We start from the raw sequence: 23512 nt of genomic DNA, 5'->3' as shown, positions 1-23512 counted from the left end.
CAAAGGGAAAGAAAACTCTCAGTATTTCATCTCAAATGAATCAATATTCACGGGAATCAGATTTGCCTTTCTTTAATATGCAATTCATATACAAGGTAAAAAGTACTGTTAACAAGTCACATCTAGGAACATATCAAAAAAACAGGGCAAAATACACAATTACAGTTTTTTATAGCAATGTAGTAAAAAAAAAAAACAACAACAAATATTGGCAAGTCGGAAAAATTTTATGAAATAAAATATGATATGCCCCTCTTTAATCCCCATCACAAGTGCTATTAGATTGTACAGTATTCTTACAACAGAATTTCCTCAAGGACAAATTCATCCTGATGTTTCTTGACAACAAAGTGCTATATTATTTTGAATAAAACTATTTAATCATATTTTCAAGTTAAACAGGAGTAGAACTGGAAACAAAGGACTAAGCATCTAGTTTAAGTTTGTGGTCCAGCATAAGCCAACCTAACATGCTTGGCTGGAAGGCTGTAATGCGATTTCTATTTTATTTACTCTTTTTAACTATTTTTAAAGTAAGGAAAAATAAGCTTATTTCACTAGTGCTGAAACATTACTACTCTATATATCTCTTTGTCTGTTTCCACCTACCAGACAGCCATGATTTGGTCAGGTCTGTGTTAGCGCGGAATTAAGTTCTTACTGCATTAGTAATAAACTGAGAAGTTTTCCCCTGGAAGCCACTGAAAGGAGGCCCATCAACAACAGGATGCTGGTACCACTACTGAAGGCTTTCCAACCGCTAGCACAACTCCGAGTTTCCATAGCGCCATCTCCTGGCAGCATTAAAAAGGAACACTAAAAAACTCCCAACTTTGCAAACACACCTCCTTTGCAAAGGGAACATGTTAATGTGTTCGTGGGTGGAATTAAATGCTCTAACATTTAAATTATATCATATTGGTATTCTAAAATAATATCTTCTGTTGCAATTAAAGGTGTTTTTTTTAACAAGGCACCCAAGATTGTAACCACTGTATCTAGGTTACCCTGCTCTTGCAGGGGGGTTGGACTAGATGATCTTTCAAGGTCCCTTCCAACCCTTGAGATTCTGTGATTGTATTTGTGACTGCAATAAGCATGCAATTTGGACCTACTACAACTGTATCTCAAGCTTTCACAAAGTGCTGCTGTTCTGCTAAGTACTTCAAAGTTTAGGGCAAGCAGCACTAACATTTAATCATGTTAGAAAGTTCTGGAATGTGATATAAAGGTAGTTTTCTAGCTGCACAAAAAGAATAGTAAAAATCCGAACTCTGAACCAGTCTTAAAGCATGTGGCTCCCATGCTAGTAACCTTTCCCTCCAGATGCAATGGACCTGTAGCTGAATCAGGTCAACAATTCTTCCAGCTACATGAGGCCTACTTGACATAGACATGTTATGTATAAGTTGTTTTGGGGAGGTAGGGAGGTGTGTATACAATTCCTACAATACCTTTTTGCACTGCTGGGGTAGAAGGACCTGGCAGTGAATTAAAATAGTAGCAAATGCTGAAAATATTAACCATGGTTAACATTAACTATGGAAAGTGTGCATATTTCATCGTAACATGTATTGTGAACTTAAAAAAAAAAAGCAAACCTGAAGGCAAACTAATTCTGTGTCCATCTTTAAGTTTTAGCCTGCTTCTTTTAAATTTGCCCTTCCTCTTCTTAACATTAGGCTTCTCTTGGTTTAACTGGAATATCATGATATTGAGCTCACGCTCCAGTACATCAATCTCTCGTTCTGCTAACTGCTGCTCACGGCGTTTAAGTAATTCTTCTTGGGATTTCTGCTGAAGAGCTGCTCTTGTCAATTCCTCTTCTCGTGATCGAAGTTCCTGAAGATAAAATTCACACAGTGAAACTAAATAATAATGCGAAGGTTGTATTAAAGGAGATGTGAAGCGCATAGTAGGTTTTATTTCCCAATTTATTTTCATAATGCACTATATACATATGCACATGTAACCTTCTGACAACCTTCTGCTCTGCATAAGCCAAGATTCTGTAACCAGACACACCAAGCACTATACAGATTTCCTTTCAACCATTTAACTTCAGTCACTTTACTTAGGGCAGTTAAGCACTGGCAATGGAGACAACACATCCAAACAAAGATTATCAGCTTACAGTCTAGCAGATAATGTGCTCCAAGTACCTCATATCAGAGACTATTCCATAGCATGAGAGGTGCTCTTATGTAGCTCCTATGCAGTAACATAAAGCAAATGATCTGACAAATACACAAATGAATACCTTTATCTTAAATTTTCTAACCTTTCTTGTTTTTCAGCCATATATTAAGTGGCACTTTTCTATCTAGAAAAGCAATCAGCATTACACCAACTGTATTATCCTACTGTAATAGGATAAACCAAGTCATTAGACAGAAAACAGCTGTTTCTTAATTAAAATCTATCAGGTATCTGTATCAGATCAAACAATTACTAACCACTGAAATATACCACAGACTCTCCAACCATCAACCCCATAGAATATAGCTGGTTTTCTCCCTTTATTATTTTCGTTTTGGAGAAGAAGAAACTTCAGTAAGGAAGCTAGTTAATTTTACAGGGTAAATGAATCTCCAAAGCTAAATTGTTTTAAACCTACCACCTTAAAATAATCTTCAGCTTCAAGATCTGTTAAAATACATCTGAAATTTAAGTAGACCTCCCTTCATAGTAACAAAGCAGTTGTTATAGGCAGTGCTGCTAACAAGAGACTACAGTCAAAGGAGAAGCTATGATGGGACTGCTACTTCAAGTTTCTCATTACATATATCTTTCATTTTTACATACGATTATGTAAATGCTACATGGAGAGAAACCGAAATTCAATTCAAACAGAAAATGAGCATATGAAATTAAGCTATGCTAGAAGTCCTGCATGGGAGAACCTTATTCCTATTTAAAATTAAATCATTTTGTCACTGTACAACCTCACAATTCTGGTGGTGGTCAGGTGTTTTTTTTTTTTCTTGCTTGGGATTTAGTTTGAGGAATTTTTCAGAGCAGACTGCTCATGAGTATCAGCAATATTGTATGTCAGTACAATTTCTTATCACATACAGTGAAAGCAAAACCATAAATTTTTGGCTCTTTTTAACTCCCACTGTATTTTGAATAAATTAGTTCCTGAATTATAGTACTTAGATGTTTTCTAATGAGGGGAAAAAACAGCTCTGTTCTTGCCAAAAAGACTACAGATGTCAAGACAGGTTAGCACAGAGGCAAACTGGTTCAGTGAAAAGTATTTCACAAAGATACTTGTTTCTTTACAGATATGGCATACACATATTGCTTACTGTTTTCAAATACAATAGAAACAACTGACAAGTTTCACACGGTTAGCTAATTGTGAGCTTTTTTCAACACAATATTTGGGTTTTTTTTAATTTTATTTTTTTAAAAAATCTATCCTGCTTAACATACATAGTTTTGCAAAAGGCAATTCTGCCTCATGGAAATTCAAAGGAACTTGTTTACACACCATTAGGTAAGGTTTGGGGGTTTTTTGGTTATTTTTTTTGTGTCTTTGGGTTGGCTTGTTTGGGTTTTTTTTAAGGTATTTAATCACTTAATTTGGAGATTGCTGCGAGTTTTCACTTTCCTCCTCCTTCTCCCATCCATTCAAACTGGACAACCTAACACAAGGGTTGAAAGCAGAAGAGTCATTAATTCAGTTTTAGAATAAAGGTAGAGTTTAAATAGAAAATATGTTTATTGTTGCATTACTGCAGTAATAAAGATGTATTAGGAGACACTGCTGATCATCCCTGCCTCACTGTCCTCAAACCCAGGACAAAGCTCAGTAACTAGGCCAAACTTGAGGGCCTATATTGAAAAGGTGGCAGTCTACTAAAAGTAGTAGTGCTTCCTTACTGAGAGATTAAGTATTTACTCCAAATAAACTAATTAAAACCAGACTTAGTGCAATTAGTTATGCAATGTTTCTACACCACTCTACAATTAAAACACCCATTGTAAAGAAACTAGGAAAGAATTCTGTATTTGAGTTGCTCAAGAATGTTTGACAAAAGAAGATTGTGATCTCCTGGAGTGGGTGTCACCATCCCTCATTTACAGCAAGCCCTTGAGGAAATTCCTCCAGCTACAGAAGTTCCTCCTTTAGAGGTATGAGACTCCATGCAACATTTTTTTTGGCTTACTATTATTATATATATACTTCATAGGCATTACTTTCTCTCCAGTACCTGACAGTAAAATTAACAATGTGCCAAATTAAATAAGCCTGCACATATAAAAACCTTGTCTAAGTTGAAATTACATGCTTTCATTCTCAAACAAGTTTACCTAATTAGGGCAGATGCCTTTGGAGATGCATTTACTTTGGCATATAAGAAGTAAATTTCATTTTAGCTTTTCCCCTCTCTAATTAAGCTTAACTCACTTTTACACCAAAAATCTGACTCCTCTCCCAGAGCTTTGTACCAACTCATTTAATCCTCAACTTGATTTAGTCATATTTTTCTTCAACAAGAAACTGCATACTGGACTAACGCTTTCAGGGGAAAAAACCAACCGAACAAAAACACCCCAAAAACCACCTGAATGAGAATGCCAGTTACAATTTAGCATGGCCAGCAGGTCGAAGGAGGTGATCCTGCCCCTCTACTCTGCTCTTGTGAGACCTCACTTGGAGTACTGTGCGCAGTTCTGGTGTCCTCAACATAAAAAGAACATGGAACTGTTAGAACAAGTCCAGAGGAGGACCACGAGGATGATCAGGGGACTGGAGCACCTCCCATATGAAGACAGGCTGAGAAAGTTGGGGCTGTTCAGCCTGGAGAAGAGAAGGCTGCATGGAGACCTCATAGCAGCCTTCCAGTATCTGAAGGGGGCTTATAAGGATATGGGGGAGGGACTCTTCATCAGAGACTGTAGTGATAGGACAAGGGGTAACAGGTTAAAACTTAAACAGGGGAAGTTTAGATTGGATATAAGGAAGAAATTCTTTACTGTGAGGGTGGTGAGGCACTGGAATGGGTTGCCCAGGGAGGTAGTGAATGCTCCGTCCCTGGCAGTGTTCAAGGCGAGGTTGGACAGAGCCTTGGGTGACATGGTTTAGAGTGAGGTGTCCCTGCCCATGGCAGGGGGGTTGGTATTAGATGATCTTAAGGTCCTTTCCAACCCTAACTATTCTATGATTCTACATGCTCCCAGAGAAAAAAAGGGGAAATAATTGTTTGAGCAGTTGCTGGAGGAGCAGAAAAGAGAGTTATGCTCTATGGCAGGCTGCAGCAAGTAAATGCAGTGGCTGACAAGTCTCTACCCTCTGTTCAGGGACTATAACCCATCTGGGAAAGGAAAAGTTCTGACAGCTACAGAGGCACATAGCCCAGCTCCAGCAACCTTTATGTACACTGCAGGCAGGGCAAAGACTACACCGACACTGCCCAGTTACATGAACTTAAATAGGAGAGGGAAAAGCAGAGGGTGGACAAAAAAAGGAGATAGGAAGTATGCAAGATTATTATGGATGATACCGCAGTCTTAGTGGTCATCTATAAATTCTGATACCACATAAGCTGATATTCCAGTAGATCTGTAATATCATATCCATCACCAATCAATAGTTCACCATTAGCCATTTGTGACACTTGATGAAAAGTGAGGGACAAAGGCTAGTAACAGTGACTCGCAAGATGAGTTTATTATTTGCTCTTATCAAAGTAACTATATCTTTTATAAAGATTTCTTCAGAAGTCACTGCATCTCAATTCTCTTCTTCCTCATCTATTACCACTTCATGAAATATGGCAACAAATATATACTGGGTAATAACTGTACTGCAAGGAAGACCTGCAAAGAAGGAATCTGTTTCTACTAGAAACATTTCTAAAACAGACTCAAGAGGACATATGGCCTACTCTAACTGATGTCTTTATCAAGTTAGCTAAAGCAAAATATAAACTTCAGGGTAATTAAAAAGTAGTTGAAGTAAATAAAAGAGAGGGTAAAGAGAATTAAGTAAGCACTCATTTAGCATGATCATATTATATGATGTATCATCATGGAAAGATATATCATGGAAAGAAGACCAGTGACAGGGATCTGCATCATACAGGAGAGAAACTGAATTTGTCGATTCATGAGAAGAAGGTTGACCTCAACAATCTTCTTAATATCTGGCAAGAGTATTTCCAAAAGTGAAACACCAAAATAGATCAGTATTATCAATCTGTTCAGGACAGAGATAAAAAGCACTGTTCCATTTTTGGAAAAGAAGTCACATGATACAGTAAAAACAAGATGAAAAGCTTTTCAACCCTCCAGCTGAGGAAAATGTTCGAGAACTGAAACTGTTCAACAACTGTTCAACTGCTGAAAATCTGCAGGGGTTATAAAGATTAGCTAAAGGTTAAATAAACTGGTTTGTTGGCTGATGTATTCAAATATCCAAGAAAAAAAAGACACTTTAAAAAGAGCCTATGTATCACATTTACAGATCTACAACCTGTTTTGTTTTGGGAGACTGGTGTGGTTATGTTTCTTTTTCAACTGCCTGTACTTCTTGAATGAGCCATTCAGATGACAACCCTCACTTACTACAGTAACATTACATTTTCTCTCAACATTTCACTTCAACTGAAATACCTCTAGCTATAGTGTCAGCAGACGGTACTGTTTATTCTTTTTGTTAAAGAAGGAGGAGAAAAATAAAATTGTCTGGAATTTGAGAAAAACAGTATTCAAATGTTTTTTTCTAAAGTGAATTTGCTGCAAGACAGTTATCTTTAAATACTGTCCAGCAATGCATGAATGGAATTTAATAGTATATCCAACTAAAGTACACAACTTAATAATCATAGAATCATAGAATAGTTAGGGTTGGAAAGGACCTTAAGATCATCTAGCTCCAACCCCCCTGCCATGGGCAGGGACAAATAATGTTTTAACGAGAGAGTAAATCCTCTCTTCCAAATAGTTTATCCTTTCAAGTGTATCTCCATTCCTAAAACAGGTTTCTTGCATTCTGTTGGGAAGCCACAATTCCAAAGTTCAAAACTGCTGTATCACTTAAATGCACATACACACATACTTTTCTTTCCCTGCCATGTAATTAGAAAAATAAACTTACTTTTTCTTTGGTCCTCAATTCATTGAATATCTGCTGAATTTCCAATTTCCAATCATCTTGCATGGAATGGAAAGACTCTTGAGGCATTTCAGTCATAACTGCCCCTTCAATGGCAGTAAGCTGTTCAAGAATTAAGGCAAACGATGGTCGGATATGAGGGTCCTGCTCCCAGCATTCTAGAATTTATCAAAATCCCATCAGTTTTTAATAGTACATATAACTTTGAAAACTCACATAAATTTCAAGTTACTTGCTATTGTTCTTACAGTTCTAATGTGTTCCCTTTACTTGTAAGGCTCCCCTAGTTCCATTTTCTGTTTACAGAAGAGATACCTACCTACCTGTATTCACAGGACTGTTTTTGTATTAATAGTCAATTTTTTTAATCTCTATCTTTAGGATCAGAAATAGCAAAGCTAACAGTACTGCACAGAAGGGACACATATAAAAGGTAAAGAAATTCATTAAACACAAGGAAACACCCATTAGCATACAAAGTTTGTTCTCTTTAAAGTATTTCCACAACATTTTTGTTACTCAGGAAAAAATAACGGGAAAAAATGGCATTTGCAGTTGTTCTCCTTGGGATTTTAATCTTGATCTTGTATTGATCTGTAGTATATCCTGTAGCTTATCAAAATGAATGCAATTTGAGTGTAAAAGGAAAACCAGAGCAAAAAAAACACATACTTTGTGACTACTGAAGAACTTCAGCAGTACACAGTAATACTGTATGACTTCCTCAGAAACACATTCAACTGTCTCCAACACCAGATTGCTGTGTAAAGAAAACCAAAACACTTTGTACACAGCGCATTACCAAAGGGGGTGTTTATTTTAAAACCCCATGACTATTACAGGCAAAGATATACACCCCCAAAACACAACTATTTAAATAGATTGGAAGAAACAACACAGGTACCTTTCATTAGTTTTGCAAATGGTTCAGGGCAGGTGGATGGAATGGGTAAAGTAAGTTTATTGACAGCAACTCCGTAAGCCACAGCAAGGCCATCGATGCCACGGTAAGGAACTTCTCCTGTAAGCAGTTCCCACAGCAACACTCCATAACTACAAAAGGTAATGTTTTTAACAGTTATTTTCTGAGTATTGACACACCATTTACTCAGGAACAAACATGTATCTGTCCAACCATGTACTGAAATTCATGAGGATTTCCTGTATCAAAGGTGAATACCTTTAAGAGACACCTCTACTTTAGACATCTTGCTCCTTTCCACTAATTAGCGATTAACCAAATTGGATGTGACTGTAAGACTGGCTTGTGCTCCTATTCAAAATGTAGCCTGAAGTCACTTCTATAGAAATGCCAGTACCATTTACGTATCTCAAACAGAAGTCTGAATGACAGGAAAACAAGCAACCTTCTCCCCACCAAAAATCAACAAAACAAAGCAAAAAAAGAAAACCTCAGCAGAGCATTCAGACCATTCCCCTTTCCAAACATTTCACGACAATTTACCTAAAGTTTTTTGCCCCCCCCCCCCTTTTTTTTTTAAATAGTAATAGGAAACACCAGAAAAGCCCCCACTTTCTTCGGAAATTTGCATTTCTAATTCTGTGTGTGTTATATATAAAGGGCTGTTAACTTTTCACTTCCCACAGAAGATGCAACAAGATAGAGATATGATTATTCACACAAAATTAATTCCTCCATAGTACGAAAAAGGCAATCCAAACAAAACAACATTGTCTCCAGTGAAAGGTGGTGGCATGAAGAGAACTCTTCTCAGCATCAGGTACAGAAATTAAGGATTGTAGGAACTCCTATTACAGCAACATTAATCATAAAGATTTATGCTACGCTCTCCTCTCCAGAAGAGTTAGGTGTTGCTTTTACCTTCTTTCTGTTTGTATGCTCAATGCCTGGCCTGTTCAAATGACCCAAGCCCCTACAAGAGGACTGAGACAGCATGCTCATACTGCTGTTGCTGTAGAGCTCCTATTCCACCACCACTAAAATGATACAATTGTTTAAATCACAGTTTTCACAGTAGTTTTTGTGGAAGCAGGAACTACTCCTTTTAGAACATAATCCTAAAGTGGACTTTACAACTGGGTTTGGTTGTTTCCTCCCTCCTGTCCAGCCTTCTCTTCCTGATAGGGAAACGCTGCCTGTAGAACAAGGATATGAAGGACAACCTATTGCTGCTTTTGAACAGTAAAGTGAGCTGGCAAAGGGAATACAAAGTGTTGCTCTTGCCCTTTTTCCTCCAGGTATATAAAGAAACTACATAAAAGTTTTGCAGGACTGGACTGAACACTCCTACATGGGGAGAAATGCATACAGCACTGGGAAGGGTAAGGGCTACATGGCCCTTAGTACTAGAAATACCACCTCCACTACAGCAGATGTGACAGTGAGAAGAACACACACTAGTTAAGTTTTTCTATTGTGTTCTCCTTAATGAGAAAAAGTCATTCAGGATTGCACAAGACCTTGCAACATCACTTTAATAAATAAAACAACAAACTATGCACTATCAGCATAAATATCAGCGGTTTTATCTTCATTCTGTTTATCTACAAAGTTTTGCCTATCATAAAGTCTTAGAAAACTGATGAATTTGTAATGGTAACAGTTAAACAACAGCTGAGGATTACAGTCTATCCCCCCAAAAATAGAACAACTAAAAGGAAGTCTTAGACTTCTTAGTAATTTTCCCCCAGTTTTTTTCAGTCTGATCTCTGCACTAGGTTGTATACTCAAAGAAAGACAAAAGAATGAATTCCAATTTTGTTTTAAATTACTGGTATTTAGCCATGAGCATAACACTTCCTGAGGTACATACAAATTTTATGTATAATGGAGGAAATTCTTCTGAACTACATCACATCTGTAAGCTTGAAGAAAGCGTAAAAACAATGCCATGCTCTCCCAGCAACCATAGACTGTTCTTAATGCAAGGAATTCCCTTGTTCCGACTATTCTATACACATTTTAAAGTGAATTCTGAAGCAGGACAGTAAGTTTAACTAAAAAGAAATCACCTTTTATAGAAGCTGTGACACTATTAGCTTTAGTTATATTTACAATTCAAACCTTTAACCCTAAGTAGTTCTCAAGAGTGCAAAGAAGATGGTTGTAAAATTTTAAACAGACCACTACACTGACAGCCTGAAAGCACCCCTTTTAATGAAAGCAGTCTTGGTACCAAATATGAAGAGCCAGGTGCTGGGGGGGGAAACTGAGGGTAGGAACCCTAGACATTCTAGTCCTGCCACGTTGGAGTTTTTTGGGAGGTACTAATCTATCATTACCTAGGACAACAACTACTAAAGTACTTATTAAATTTCACCAGCCCACACACAGTTGTCCTACATACACAGCCAGAGCTTCTAAGAAATAGCTTTTTTAAAAAGTAAAAGCCACGCCCTTTTCCATCTTTAGCAAAAGGCAAAAAATACAGGCATAATATGCCTTAATTTATGATTTTTTAAACCACAAAGCTTAAAATGACACATCTTTCAAAGTATATTAAGTATTTTCATTATTAAAAATTATTCTCCTGCCATCAAATGTAACATAAGCCTTACCATATCTCATTCCAGCAATAAGTTACTGGTTTTACGTATTTTAAAAGCTGATAAAAAATGAAGGTAATTAAAGTTCTCAAAGTTCATTTTATTTTACAATCTATCTTCTAAAGCAAAGGTTACTAATCATTGCCACATGAATCACTTCAAATTTATATGAATGTGCCAGGCAAAAGTAGCTGCTAATTCTGCTGTGCAGCAAGTGCTTCCTTGCTCCGCCAAGAGCTTGTACAATGGAGGCACATGCTACTCTAATGACCACTGCTGAAAGCACACCATCAGCACTTGGAAATCCATGGGCATATTTGCACATTTAGGCTCCATACACAAAACCAAGACTGATGTACCACTAAGAAACGTATGATAATCGATGGAAGGGTAGGACTGAAAGAGTGGAATTTTTGTTTGGGAATTTGAAAGCACATGCCAAAGAATAATAAATGCAGTAGTTGTAACTCTGGTTTGGGAAGCAAAAGAATATACATGCAGGGCCTGAAAAACACCAGATCTGCTATCTAGGAGACACCTAAGAACATACAGCCTAGAAGGCTCTGCATGACAATACACCCACAACATTTCCAAGCACTGGCTGATTCTGGAAAACTATTGGCAAGTGTGAATGTACTTCAGCAGCCTCAAAAGCCTCCCTCCAGTAAGACGTCTGCAGATTTCTTTTGGAGACTCAGCACTCAGCATGCATAACTGAAGTTCAGAAATTACCTGAAAAATATTGTGCTCTTATCTTAGAGACCCCCATACATAAAATTTGTAACCTGAATGCTTTTTGAAACAAAAATCTCTCCTACAAACAGGAGTGATTCTTTATTTACATTTTTTTTTGAAGAAAGAGTAAAGATAAGCAACAGAACAGATCAAGGTGCAGTAAGCAGAAAATCTTTAGAAGCCAAGAATGTCTAAACTATACTGTACAACACAGCCTTTCTACTTAAAAACCTCTCCTGTTAGATGTCCATCATTAAGCTAAATACTTACATTTTTACAAGAGAGGCGTGCAGGAGAGAAGGCGAAGAAGAGAAATACTGTAGGTTCCAAAAATGTAAACTAATGTTGCAGCAGAATATAAAATAATTGCACCAAAGCATACCCCCTCAGATACCTAAAATCACAGCAACAAGACTGGACAGGACCTGTAATTAAGCATGGAATACAGCTGATTAGGGAAACGCCTACACCCAACCTCCACCCCGCAAAAGAAAAAAAATAAAATATGAAAATTAAAGAAAAAAGAAAGAATGGGAAAAGAGAATGAAGCCAAAGATGTTTCTCAACTGGGCATCAACTCAAACTGATGTAAACAAAATGCTGAAAATTGGTTCCATACACAAGACAAATGGGTGTCACAAAACAGTAGTGCAGATACAGAATCATCCTGAGAATACCAAATGTGTTACTTTATGCTGTAGAAGATCAGGCATCTAAGCAAAATAGGACCCTATTTAAGAACCATACAACACAGAAAATGAATAAGAAAGCATGAGAAAACAGATTCAAGTACTCCCCCTCCTTCCCCAAATAGCTCTCCTGGATCCTTCAGAGGGAAAACATTTCAGAAAGAAAGGAAATGTAGACTTTTCTGGGCGAGGCACAGCAGCTTTAGAGCCTATTGTGCAATCACTGCTTCTTCCCCTCTCACAGAACAGAACTAAATTAAACCTAAAGTTTAAATTACCTTTTACAATACATGTATCCCACACTACACTCAAAAGTAGCACCGGTATTGAGAGCCATATTAGTTATGTGATCCACAATAATGTCTAATGAGAAATTCACAGATTTAATATAGGGAGTTACCCAAGTTTAAAATTAGATAGCAAGTTAAAACAATTTTGCGCTAAATGCACTCTCCTCACTCCAGCTTCTGGAAGTGAAACCTCTATAAATGTAAAAGCTCAGACACAATGTTCACTTTTTACACATGATCACACTCTAGATTCCTAAAACCAGCACTAATTTAGCATTTGGCAAAGTTCTGTTTTGCAACTCATTTTTATTTATCAGACATAGAAGGTAATAACGGGCTGGTCCCATTTCTTTCTGCACTATGAGACTTTTCAGACATCTGATATAAAGCAAACATACCAATACAAGATGAATCATATATTAATGTATTAAAAGCATATAGCTGCTTTTATTAAGAATCCAATAAAATACTTAGGTATCTTGATAGATATTTTAAATCTTAATGAGATCTTGTTTTTTTTAAACAAAAGAAAAAAAAAATCTATTTTCCCTCTCCCTCCCCCAGTTTGTAAATTATGAATGCCTAAAGATAGGTCAAATGAAGTAAATGCTGAGAAATTAGTATGTTTCTTAGAACAGCTATGCTTGCTGTATGTTGAGACAATAACCTAGGAAGCTACACACACATAAAAACCCACATCATTCAAAAACATCAACCCAGTTCTACTGAGCATAGTCTTCAGCAGACAAACTCCTTACCTCCAAATATCACTTCCTTTAGAAAACATGGAAGACTTGATAACTTCTGGAGCCATCCATGCATAAGTCCCTGCTGCACTCATTTTGGTTGTTCTGTGCCACTCTCTAGCCAGACCAAAGTCTGTAATCTTCAGAGTTTTATTACAAATATCATCATGTTCCATCTTCTCTAGCAACAAAACTGCAAAAGATTGAGTTTGTAAATTAATGCAATGGGAATCAAATAAAAATATCCAGTCCTGCTATTAATTTCACAAACAACTTGTACTGCACAGATAATTGCATGCTTTAAATGTTGCAAAAATACCATTGTGTTTTTTTACAAACATGAAAGACGTTTTTGATAATTCTAAGCTTTTCTAAGCTATGAAAGTGAGTAACACCTACAGTTTCATAAGTTCTTCACGCAACTGTGTGAGTAGGTATTAAACTAACACAAGAAATTCACTGTAAAGAGATGTAAAGCACATAAGTTCAAGAAAGCTCAAAACACTAACATACCACAGACAATAGCAGGATGTGAAAAAGGTATTAACTTTTGAATGAGATTCTGAAGTAATAAAAATAGCAATAGTAAACCAAGAACAAATGTTAAGAATTCTTAAAAGAGACCTGGAAACCAAGCAGGATGCACGGTATCAGTTCATAAAATCTATCCTTCATACCACACCAAATCCTGGCTCCCACTCATCTCAAAAAGTGTGTAACAACTAAAAGAGGCATGGAGAAGGACACAACCAGGGTGCTCAGAACAGTATATCCACAGCTAAAAGGAATGGTTAATAGACAAGGAGTCTTCTACCAGGAAAAGAAACATCTGAGAACAGAATCTATAACACTACCTATGGAACAAAAAAAGCTGTAGGTAGCAATTGCTTATGGTTTCCCAACACAAGAAACGGACATCATTGAATAAAATTAGCAGATAAGAATCAAACACGTGGCAGTTGTTCACACAACACACAGGTAAGTGAACTTTGGAATTCTTGGCATAGTATGTGAATACTATTATTTTTAATAGATTTAAATAGCACCTATACAAATTCACAGAAGACAACTCTGTAAAGACCATCTATATTAAAAAAAATATTTAAAAATGGATTTAAGTTCAAGAAATCCCTGGATCATGAATTAATACAAGTTGGGAGACTATATACCAGTGGAGTTAGCTTGCGTTGGGAGTCCCCACTGGCAACAGGATACTGGACTTGGATAAAATCCATGTTACATGACATCCACTGTACCTTCATGGATGTTAAAGAGTAAATTACTCTTTTTTTGCTGCTGCAACCTACAGTATGCACTCAGCATCTGACTTGTTTATAACAGTATTGGCAGAGTTTTAACACTATTTTGTGAAGGTGTATTACAAGAAAAGAGAACTGGGTTATTGTGTTAGATCCGACAAGGAGAGAGACAACAGATGCAAACAAACATCAGTAACAATACACCATAATTTTAATTTAATATGCAGTTCCTCCATCATGTCTATGCTAGTAACTGTTAGCTTGATAACTAAAATGATCTCCTGGAACAGAGATCAAAGGTTAAGTAACAAATAAGAAGAATCATAAATGCATGTCTTTTCCAACTACATGTACTGCAAAACACAGTACAGGCAAGTCATCAATAAAAAAGCAGATGCAGAATTACCCTCCCTCACTGGGGAAAAACTGATGACCTTGCATACGCAATTGCAAAAAATTGCATTTTTACTGGTACAGATTAATTACACTCTTACAAATATTCCAAAAATTACACAAATCCAGATGAAAAGAACTCACTTTCCATTTTCAGTAAGCTCCTTAACAAAGTAGCAGAAATGAAAGCCAAGATGATAGAGAGACCAAGAGTTCACCAGACAGCACTACCAGAACAAGTTAAATTAACGAAAGAGTTTTTATACTTTTATACTGAATCAAAGACCTATTGTTTGCTATTCCATTTCAAACATGTTAGACAGAATTCCTGACATTCCTTGCCAGTCAATGTGACCGAAACCAAAAACAGTCAGTCTTGCAAAAGGTAACAACTGGCATATGATCAAGTTTCATCCTACAAAGGGGCAATGTTTCTTAGCAGTCCAAACTTCCCTTTCCGGCTGGTAGCCAGGAAAACAGCAATACTATACACAGATTACTTAGCAGCTGGGTAGTAAAAATGCTCAGCATAGCTGAGCAGGGCTCCAGAAGTGCTTCCCTCACAGTAGCCTAGCAACCTTTACTATAGCATCCTTCTGCCACTTCCACAGCAGCCTGGCCCTTGCTGGCTGCTAACCTGCAAGTCATTTCACAATCTCATGCTTCCTCTGTTCACTCAGCCCCCACTTGTTTCTTTTCCAAATACTTTAAATTGCCTTTTCAGGCTCCAATATACCTGCAATGTTAAGTTAGGCAAGAGCCAGTTTAGCACTTTTTGTTTTATTTAAAGTTTTTCAGACTTTTTAATTTTCCTGAAAAAGTTCATACAAGGTGTTTTACTGCCAGCAAATACAGCCCAAAATATTTAAAAGTCAAAAGCCTATTTGAAGTTAAATTCATACCTACCAAAAAACCTGAGATTAGAAATGCAGAATTATAGGAAAATCCTATGTCTACCTCCTTTATTTTGACATTACCAAATCAAGGACTATCACAGTTTCTGAATTACTCAAGATCTAAGAGAAGCAGACTAAGTTGGATGTGCAGACTACTTTACATCAAATTAATGTAAAACTTCACCTTGGACTATTATCCAAATATTGCACGTACTACAGCCAGAAACAAATATCTGACTACATATTTTAAGGCCACATATGATTCCTATTGATAACACCATTCTCAACTCAATTCCGAGTTTAGCACACCTCCCCCTTTGTGACTCTACCTTTCTGCAATACAATCAAGGGGAGAGTAAATTTATCAGCATCACAGAAGCAGAAGTTAGGGATCCATTTACCAAGCACTCCTTGAATATAGGAGACAGTGCATGCCCAGAGCCATGTTCAGCTGGGGAATGAACCATAGAATCATAGAATACTCAGGGTTGGAAAGGACCTTAAGATCATCTAGTTCCAACCCCCTGCCATGGGCAGGGACACCTCACACTAAACCATATCACCCAAGGCTTCATCCAACCTGGCCTTGAACACTGCCAGGGATGGAGCATTCACAACCTCCCTGGGCAACCCATTCCAGTACCTCACCACCCTAACAGTAAAGAATTTCTTCCTTAGATCCACTCTAAACCTCCGCTGTTTAAGTTTCAACCCGTTACCCCTTATCCTATCACTACAGTCCCTAATGAAGAGTCCCTCCCCAGCATCCCTGTAGGCCCCCTTCAGATACTGGAAGGCTGCTATGAGATCTCCACGTAGCCTTCTCTGCATGTTATTTTCCAATAACTCCATGAAACAAAAATCAACAAGTTAAAGATAAAAGCAAAAAATCCTAAAGTCAGAAAAAAATTAAAACATACAAATGCTATGCAGTAAAGTGGTACTGGAATCAGTAGATATGACCCTATGCATGTTTGAAAAATTCAGGACACTTTTGACAGTGCAGCAAGAGTACATGAAGATCCTAAAAGCATCTGTAACAAAGATACTGCTCTTTAACAATACAGATAACAGAAGGAAAACCAGCAGATACACATTGTTGCGCAAGTAGCTTATGCAATTTAAAAAAGAATTTTTTTTAGCAGAAACAGGGACGTATCAGTAGAACCATACAAAGCAGAAGACCTTATATGAATACTGGATGACTAGAACTGCACATGTTCAACAACAGGAAATTATACTGAAGCAGACACAGAAAACAGAATAGTTAGGATCCTGTAATGTCTTTTATTTACATAAAATCAGAAGAACTTGTTCTTTTTGCTAGGCTAAACAAAGCCTGTGAGAAGTTGTGAGAACAGAAGTTAGCCATATCTAGAAACAGGATGCAGATTTACACTACCGGTGCTCTTACTGCCAAAATACTCTCCCAGGTACCCTGCCTGATCCATCTTAGAGACATGCTCATGTCTCTAAGTGTGGGGTGCTCCCAGGGTGGGGAGTTACAGCTGGCTTCTTTTTCTACTAACCTTATGGCATACTGCAAGTATTTTATGGTGTAATAGTATGCAAACAAGATGTTGTGCACACTTAAAAAATAAAATCTATTATACAGTTGCCCAAGACTGCAGTGGAACTGGACCTGCTGAGCCAGTTGGTATTTCCCAAATCCATGTTCCTCTTATTTAAAGAGAGACAGCAATATCTCTGCCTAAACTCTACTGGTCCAAACAAGCTGTTACCAGTCAGAAAAGGCACAGAATTTAGACATAAAAATGAGGAACAAGTCTTAGTAAAATCCCACCCAAACGCTTACAGTCTCCCAACCTATTCCTTTGCCATTCCTTTCCCATCACTCCATCTCCAAACTCCCCTCTTTGGCAGTAACATGCTTTGAGCTACAGGGAGCAAAGGGTAAGGGACAAACTGCAGCAGCTCAGGTCAGATACACGAAGTGGCAGCCCGGGTCTGGCCAGATTTGGAAAAGAGGTGCCTTCTCTGCTCTATTGTCTTATAAGCTTTAACTGAAATTTTATTGGGGAAATTAAAACTGAAGTGAAAGCCTGCATACGGACAGATAGGCTGTAACCAGTCAAGAAATAATAGAAAAGAGCACATCTCAACAAATCAAGATTCCTGGGGTATATGCCTGCTCTTCCAAATTCAGACAAGACAAGATCTCCACCCCCAGTGCTACCTTCAGAACTAAGCTGAAAGTCTAGAGAGAAACTGAAAGTATTCATTTCAATAGCAAGCGTTTTGTTTAAAGCATAATTTTAAATTAAAGGCTCACATTCTTGCCTCAGCTTCTCTCCTTTTTAATTCTTAAAATTCACGTAGCTTAAGAAACAGTATTTACAGCAAGCCTGAGGGACCTTTCAGTTGGCAGCACACCCAGGAAACCTCCTCCTAAGCACTAAGCTCTTCAATGCTACTCTTTCAATGCAGGTTATTTCCTACAGTCTTAATTTCCTTTTTGTTATTAAATACATGTAGATTATATTTCTCCGACCTTATCTCTTAAGTCCCATTTAATACATTTAATTTGAAAAATCTCTTAAAATCCAGACTTTATGCAGTTTAAATCAGTTTTATTTATTTTTCATTGTGCAATTCAGCACTTTCAGGTGACCATTTTCTGCTATAAGCCATTTAAATAAATTGAGTAAACAACATATTCTGGGAGAAGCCACATCAAAGTATTGAACACCTTTTGAACAGTTCAGGTGTACCGAATTTAAACTACATTTTAATGCTGAAACTTGAAAAAAAAAAATCATCCTGAAATACTCAAGGCCTTTCCATCCTTCCTATCATCTTTACCTTTATGCCTTCTGCTATATCCTCTTTATATTCTCTATTTTGTTACTCATAAAAATAAAATGTTAAGCAATTTTATATTAACCTTATTTTCTCAAGTCAGTTATTTGCCACTAACTGCTTCTTGCTACCGGATCTACAGTTTGCTAAATAGCTATCACAGGTTTTGCAAATATAAGCTCTTTAACAGTATAGCTACTTAACTTACAACGATTATAGGTAAGACTGACTACGTGTCCACTACATTTACCATCACTGATAAAACTGTTCTTAAAAAATACCAGAAAGAAAGATGTTATACTACATAACTGCTTGCAAAGAAAGATTTTTCCAGACAATGCTGCTACTGTCCTGTGTCTCATGTCCCCCCCACACCCACTAAGTTACCTCTCGAATTGTTTGCAAGTGAATCTGGTTCCTGTTAATTCACTAAATCAACACACAACAAAACTAGCAGGGCAACCTTGTATCTTTACCTGGGAACTAACAGGCAAAAAATACCCTAAGTGTTGCATATTCAGTTAAGGGCATACAATACCTTGTCAATATCAAGAGACCCACATCCACTATTCTTAGTTGTTGTTTGATTCTGACTGTAATTAGAAACTAAAATTTCAACACGGCTTATAGAAGCCATGCCCAGCTTTTAAACCACAAATTAACTAACCTAGTGAAAATATTAACTGATCAGAAAATCTTTAACACATACAAAATAAGATACATTTGCCTCTACAGCACATGCTTTTGAAATACCCTTCTTTACTCCTATGGGTTATCAGGATAACAGATGCTATCTCTGTAGCCAGTTACCTGTCAAATGGTGATTATCTTGCTAGATTAAGCTTAGAGCTCATCATCAGCAAGGGAATTTCATCCTTTAAACACTCATTATGTATGCAGGAGGCCTTACTCTTATTTCAGGGATACTCCTCTGTCATCTACATCCCTTTACAGCGGGTATATAACCATTTCATAATTTTTATATTAAATTGAAAGCAACAGTTTGTTCTTATATGTATCTGTCTAACATAGAATAATAGAATAGTTAGGGTTGGAAAGGACCTTAAGATCATCCAGTTCCAATCCCCCTGCCATGGGCAGGGACACCTCACACTAAACCATAGCACCCACGGCTTCATCCAACCTGGCCTTGAACACTGCCAGGGACAGAGCATTCACAGCTTCCCTGGGCAACCCATTTCAGCACCTCACCACCCTAACAGTAAAGAATTTATTCCTTATATCCAATCTAAACCTCTGCTGTTTAAGTTTCAACATCATCTAGCTTAAAAAAACCCCAAAACTGTATCCTACCTCACATAAGCCAACATATATTAATAAAAAAAAAAATCCTGAACAAAGTGTTCCCAATTGGAAAGCCAAAACAAGACAAGACAGGACACAAAAAGTCCTTGACAGCATGAATTGACAAATACACACTAACATCATATGAAAAACACATCCCGCAGTGGGATTATGTGGCACAAGAAAACCACCAAAGCATGAAAATGGCAGGGAGTCACCTGACTGTCTGCAGGAAATAGAGGGAAAAGGAGAGAAAGAGGGATGAGAGATTTCAACAGCTTCTACACACTTTGCATCACCATTTTTTTGCTTTCCTTTCAGTTCTTTAATAACCATTATTAAAGCAACTTTGAGCAAATGGAAACTTGAGAGAAAGAAGCAGTTTTAACAAGTTACTGGCACAGGCTGCAGATGCTACAAGTTACTTTACTGCCTGCCATTCGTGCTTCTCTTGCTGTTCGTATAGTTCTGTAATGCAAACCAGACATTTCTATTGTGCAGTAAGAGGAAGTACCACAGGTAAAAAGTGTTTGCAATTACATATTCAAATATTCATTTAAGCAGCAAATCAACACTAAATTCTGAAAAATTCAGGATTTGGATATTGCATCAGCAAAAAAATCAAAAGCAGACTATACACTAAACATTCCCAAGTACTCTGCTTAATAAAATATTAAGTTTAGTTCTCCTATTTAAATATTACATTTAAGAAAAGTTACTTCATTACAGCAATTCTTCCATAATTTTACAATTACATGGAAATCAGTCAACACTGAAACTTAGCTTTAAAACTGAAACCACTCAGTTATGCGGCACCTACCAGGAAGCTTCCCTACTTACTTGACACAGTATCTACTTTCTTTTAAGCTCTTCCTTCTGTGCTTGCTATTATTTCTTACAAAGCAATAAAACAGTGACCAAAATGCAGGTATATTAGAAAGAAATGCTAAGAACAACTAGCAATAATAGTTAGATGGTGAATCAGTCATTCCTAAAATATTCTTCTAGTTTCAAATTCCACAAAGTGGCTGTGCATCTATTTTCACAGAACAACACCTTTGTTATGAAAGAATGATTTTTATTTTTTTTTAAAGAACTCCTTCCTGTTCCTAAAGAAACAAAATGTAAAGCAAAGTAAAGCTTCTATATTGAAATTGCAAAAGGAGTCTTAGCCAACATATAATGTATCGGGTACAGTTTCCTTCAACAGAAGCTTTCAGAAAGCATACTAATCACTTCCCTAACCCGAAATTCAAGATCTAGACATTCCTTTCAAAACAAAGTAAATCAATATATGCCATACAACACACAGAATTCAACAGGGCAATGTAGCTGAGGTTCATAATCTCAAAAATAGCATCCAGGGGCAAGAGGTGACAGAGGTTACCTTCCTTCAGAACTAACAAGTTATCATTCTATCACTAGTCAAATCACTTTTTCAAGATCTAATTAAAACAATAGCAACAACAACAACAAAAGACACACAAAAAACCCCACCCTAAGAATACTTTATAGTATCTTTTTTTTTGGGGGGGCGGGGGGGTACTAAGTAAATAGAACAAGACTTGATGCAATTTGATATTTCAAGCTAATCAGGAGCATACATGGCTTCTGAATACACGGAAGTATTTACATAGTTGGCATACTTTTCCTGATTTTAACATACTACACTCAGCAATTGCGTACTTCCTTGTTGCTTCATTTTTCGTGATTTTTATCCAGGTACGTTTGATGCACTGAAATTAAAATATTTATCGCACAAAAAAAGTCACTTCAAAATTAAAGTTCAGAAAAGTTTTAACATAAATACATACACAAAAACATTAAAAAACCTTCAAACCACATTCTACCTTTAAAGGTGAAGTTCACTACCCAAACTGAAGTGTGAGGGTGTAGGCTGATGTCACAACCAAGACAGTAAGAGCTTGCTGTCACTAAAATACTTATCTTAATCTTCTCTCCAGTTATAACCCCTCATCCTGACAGCTTCTCCTCCCCACTCACAGTCTAGCAACTGGCTAGTCTTGAGAGACTCAACTAGCCAGACAGCTCAGCAAAAAATAAAGCCTGCAAATAAGCAGCTTAGAGTACTTTTCTGCTGGATCCCTCAGCTGATTTAACTCAGAGCTACTGACCATGCAAGCAGAGATACTGCTGACACATGGAAGAGGGGAAAACTTGTATCTGGAGATGGGTGGGGAAGACTTCCTTGCACAGCCAGCTGCTCAATGAAGCCACACATCAGCTGCTGTACTAAGTGAGAAGACAAGCAGTATTTCAGAATTAATAGAGCTAACCTTTTACATCTAGCTTTAGTCAGAGATGTACAGATAGAATCCAGCTTTGCTACTTTTTTCATTGTAAAGTCATCTCTGAAAAAAATTACTACTGAAAAGAACCAGTTGAATAAATTGAGGACAAAAAAATTCTCAAACCCTTCAAATATGCCCTCTGTTATGAAACCAAACACTGATTGTAGATGCTTAATCAAGTTTAGTCACTGAGTTTCCTTCAAACCCAGCAGTTGACATGAAACTCCTCTAATATCATTTATATAAGGAATTTTAATAGATTACACTCCATAAAGAATTCTTAGGCTCTAAGTTTCTCTTATCAAGTGTTTGAAAGAATCTTACTGATTTCAAACACTTTTTGCCAAACAACCTGTTTCAAAACAAAGCAGGGAAAACAAAACAACAAAAACAAAAAAAAATGCCCCACCCTGGAACGAACAAGATATTTTGAGACAACTTTTTTTAATTATTTTTAAAAACAAAAAACAAAACATAGGAGGGAGAAGAAAAATCAAAACATATTCTGTGGGGTAGAAGGATTGCTGCATTCCATCCTTGCAGTTTCTTCAGTAGCTGAGGAACAGCCCCTCAGGACTGTGTGTTTCCAAGAACTCTAATCTTCTTTAACAGCAAAGGCAAACCACTTATTTTGAAATGAAAACTGCAAACTTGGCAGTGCTCTCTTTCTCTTGGGAGGAGAAATGGAAGGGAAAACCTGCTCTTTTGACTCCATAATTACTGTAACACTCAGTACTAAGTTAAAAAGTACAATTTTTTTTCTTTTTTTACAGAAGGAAATAAATGTAGTCAGTTTCAGAAAGCATACTGGCATCTAAGCCTAAAAAAAAAAAAAAAACGACAAAAAACACAAAATTGCCCAAACATGTAATACTATAACATAACCAGTTCCAAGGGTTAATTTGTCCCATAATGAACTACAGAAATGAAGCAGTTACTCCCTGCATTTTTGAGACGGCTAACTTATCAGCTCCAAGTTAATAGCACACCTGCCAAAACACAGATTTTAGTCACTGTGAAGAGAACAAAGCATGATTATGTAGCCAACACCAGCATGTCTAGGACTGATTTAACTGCAGCTATGACCCCACACACAAAAAAAGGTTAAACTTGCCAGGAAGCTCCAAGAAGGAAGAATACTTCTGTGGTGACATTATACAAATACGTGACTTTTCCACCTTATTGTATACATCCCGTGACCTTAAGATGCAGCAAGTGGGTCAAAATTTAAGCATTCACTTACTTTTAGTTCCTTATCTGAGGTAAGCTATCAGTAATGTGGTCAAATAAGGTAAAAGTAATGACATTAGTTTTAAACTGTCAGCCTGTGAATGTACATTTCTGACACCAGTTGTTATTATGGTACTGCTACTATAGACAACCAAGTCATTGGTATTTGATACATTTAATATA

The 23512-nt window shown here is 37.0% G+C and overlaps 1 protein-coding gene across 2 annotated transcripts in view; it reads right to left on the bottom strand.

The window, feature by feature from the left end:
• The window catches only part of MAP3K21 (mitogen-activated protein kinase kinase kinase 21), a 43493-nt gene that overhangs the window by 11814 nt on the left and 8167 nt on the right, over positions 1–23512 (bottom strand). For both annotated transcript variants that reach the window (XM_031046257.2, XM_005146039.4), the window contains exons 2-5: positions 13127–13307; positions 8031–8179; positions 7109–7284; positions 1602–1842 (exon numbers count right to left, since the gene is read on the bottom strand). In XM_031046257.2, the coding sequence (XP_030902117.2) occupies positions 1602–1842; positions 7109–7284; positions 8031–8179; positions 13127–13307 (747 nt within the window). The remainder of the gene's footprint in view (positions 1–1601; positions 1843–7108; positions 7285–8030; positions 8180–13126; positions 13308–23512) is intronic.

Source organism: Melopsittacus undulatus, chromosome 3 (assembly GCF_012275295.1).
Source record: "Melopsittacus undulatus isolate bMelUnd1 chromosome 3, bMelUnd1.mat.Z, whole genome shotgun sequence".
Taxonomy (NCBI): domain Eukaryota; kingdom Metazoa; phylum Chordata; class Aves; order Psittaciformes; family Psittaculidae; genus Melopsittacus; species Melopsittacus undulatus.
Note: the sequence above shows the minus strand (reverse complement) of the source record. Positions and strands in the feature narration are given on the sequence as shown.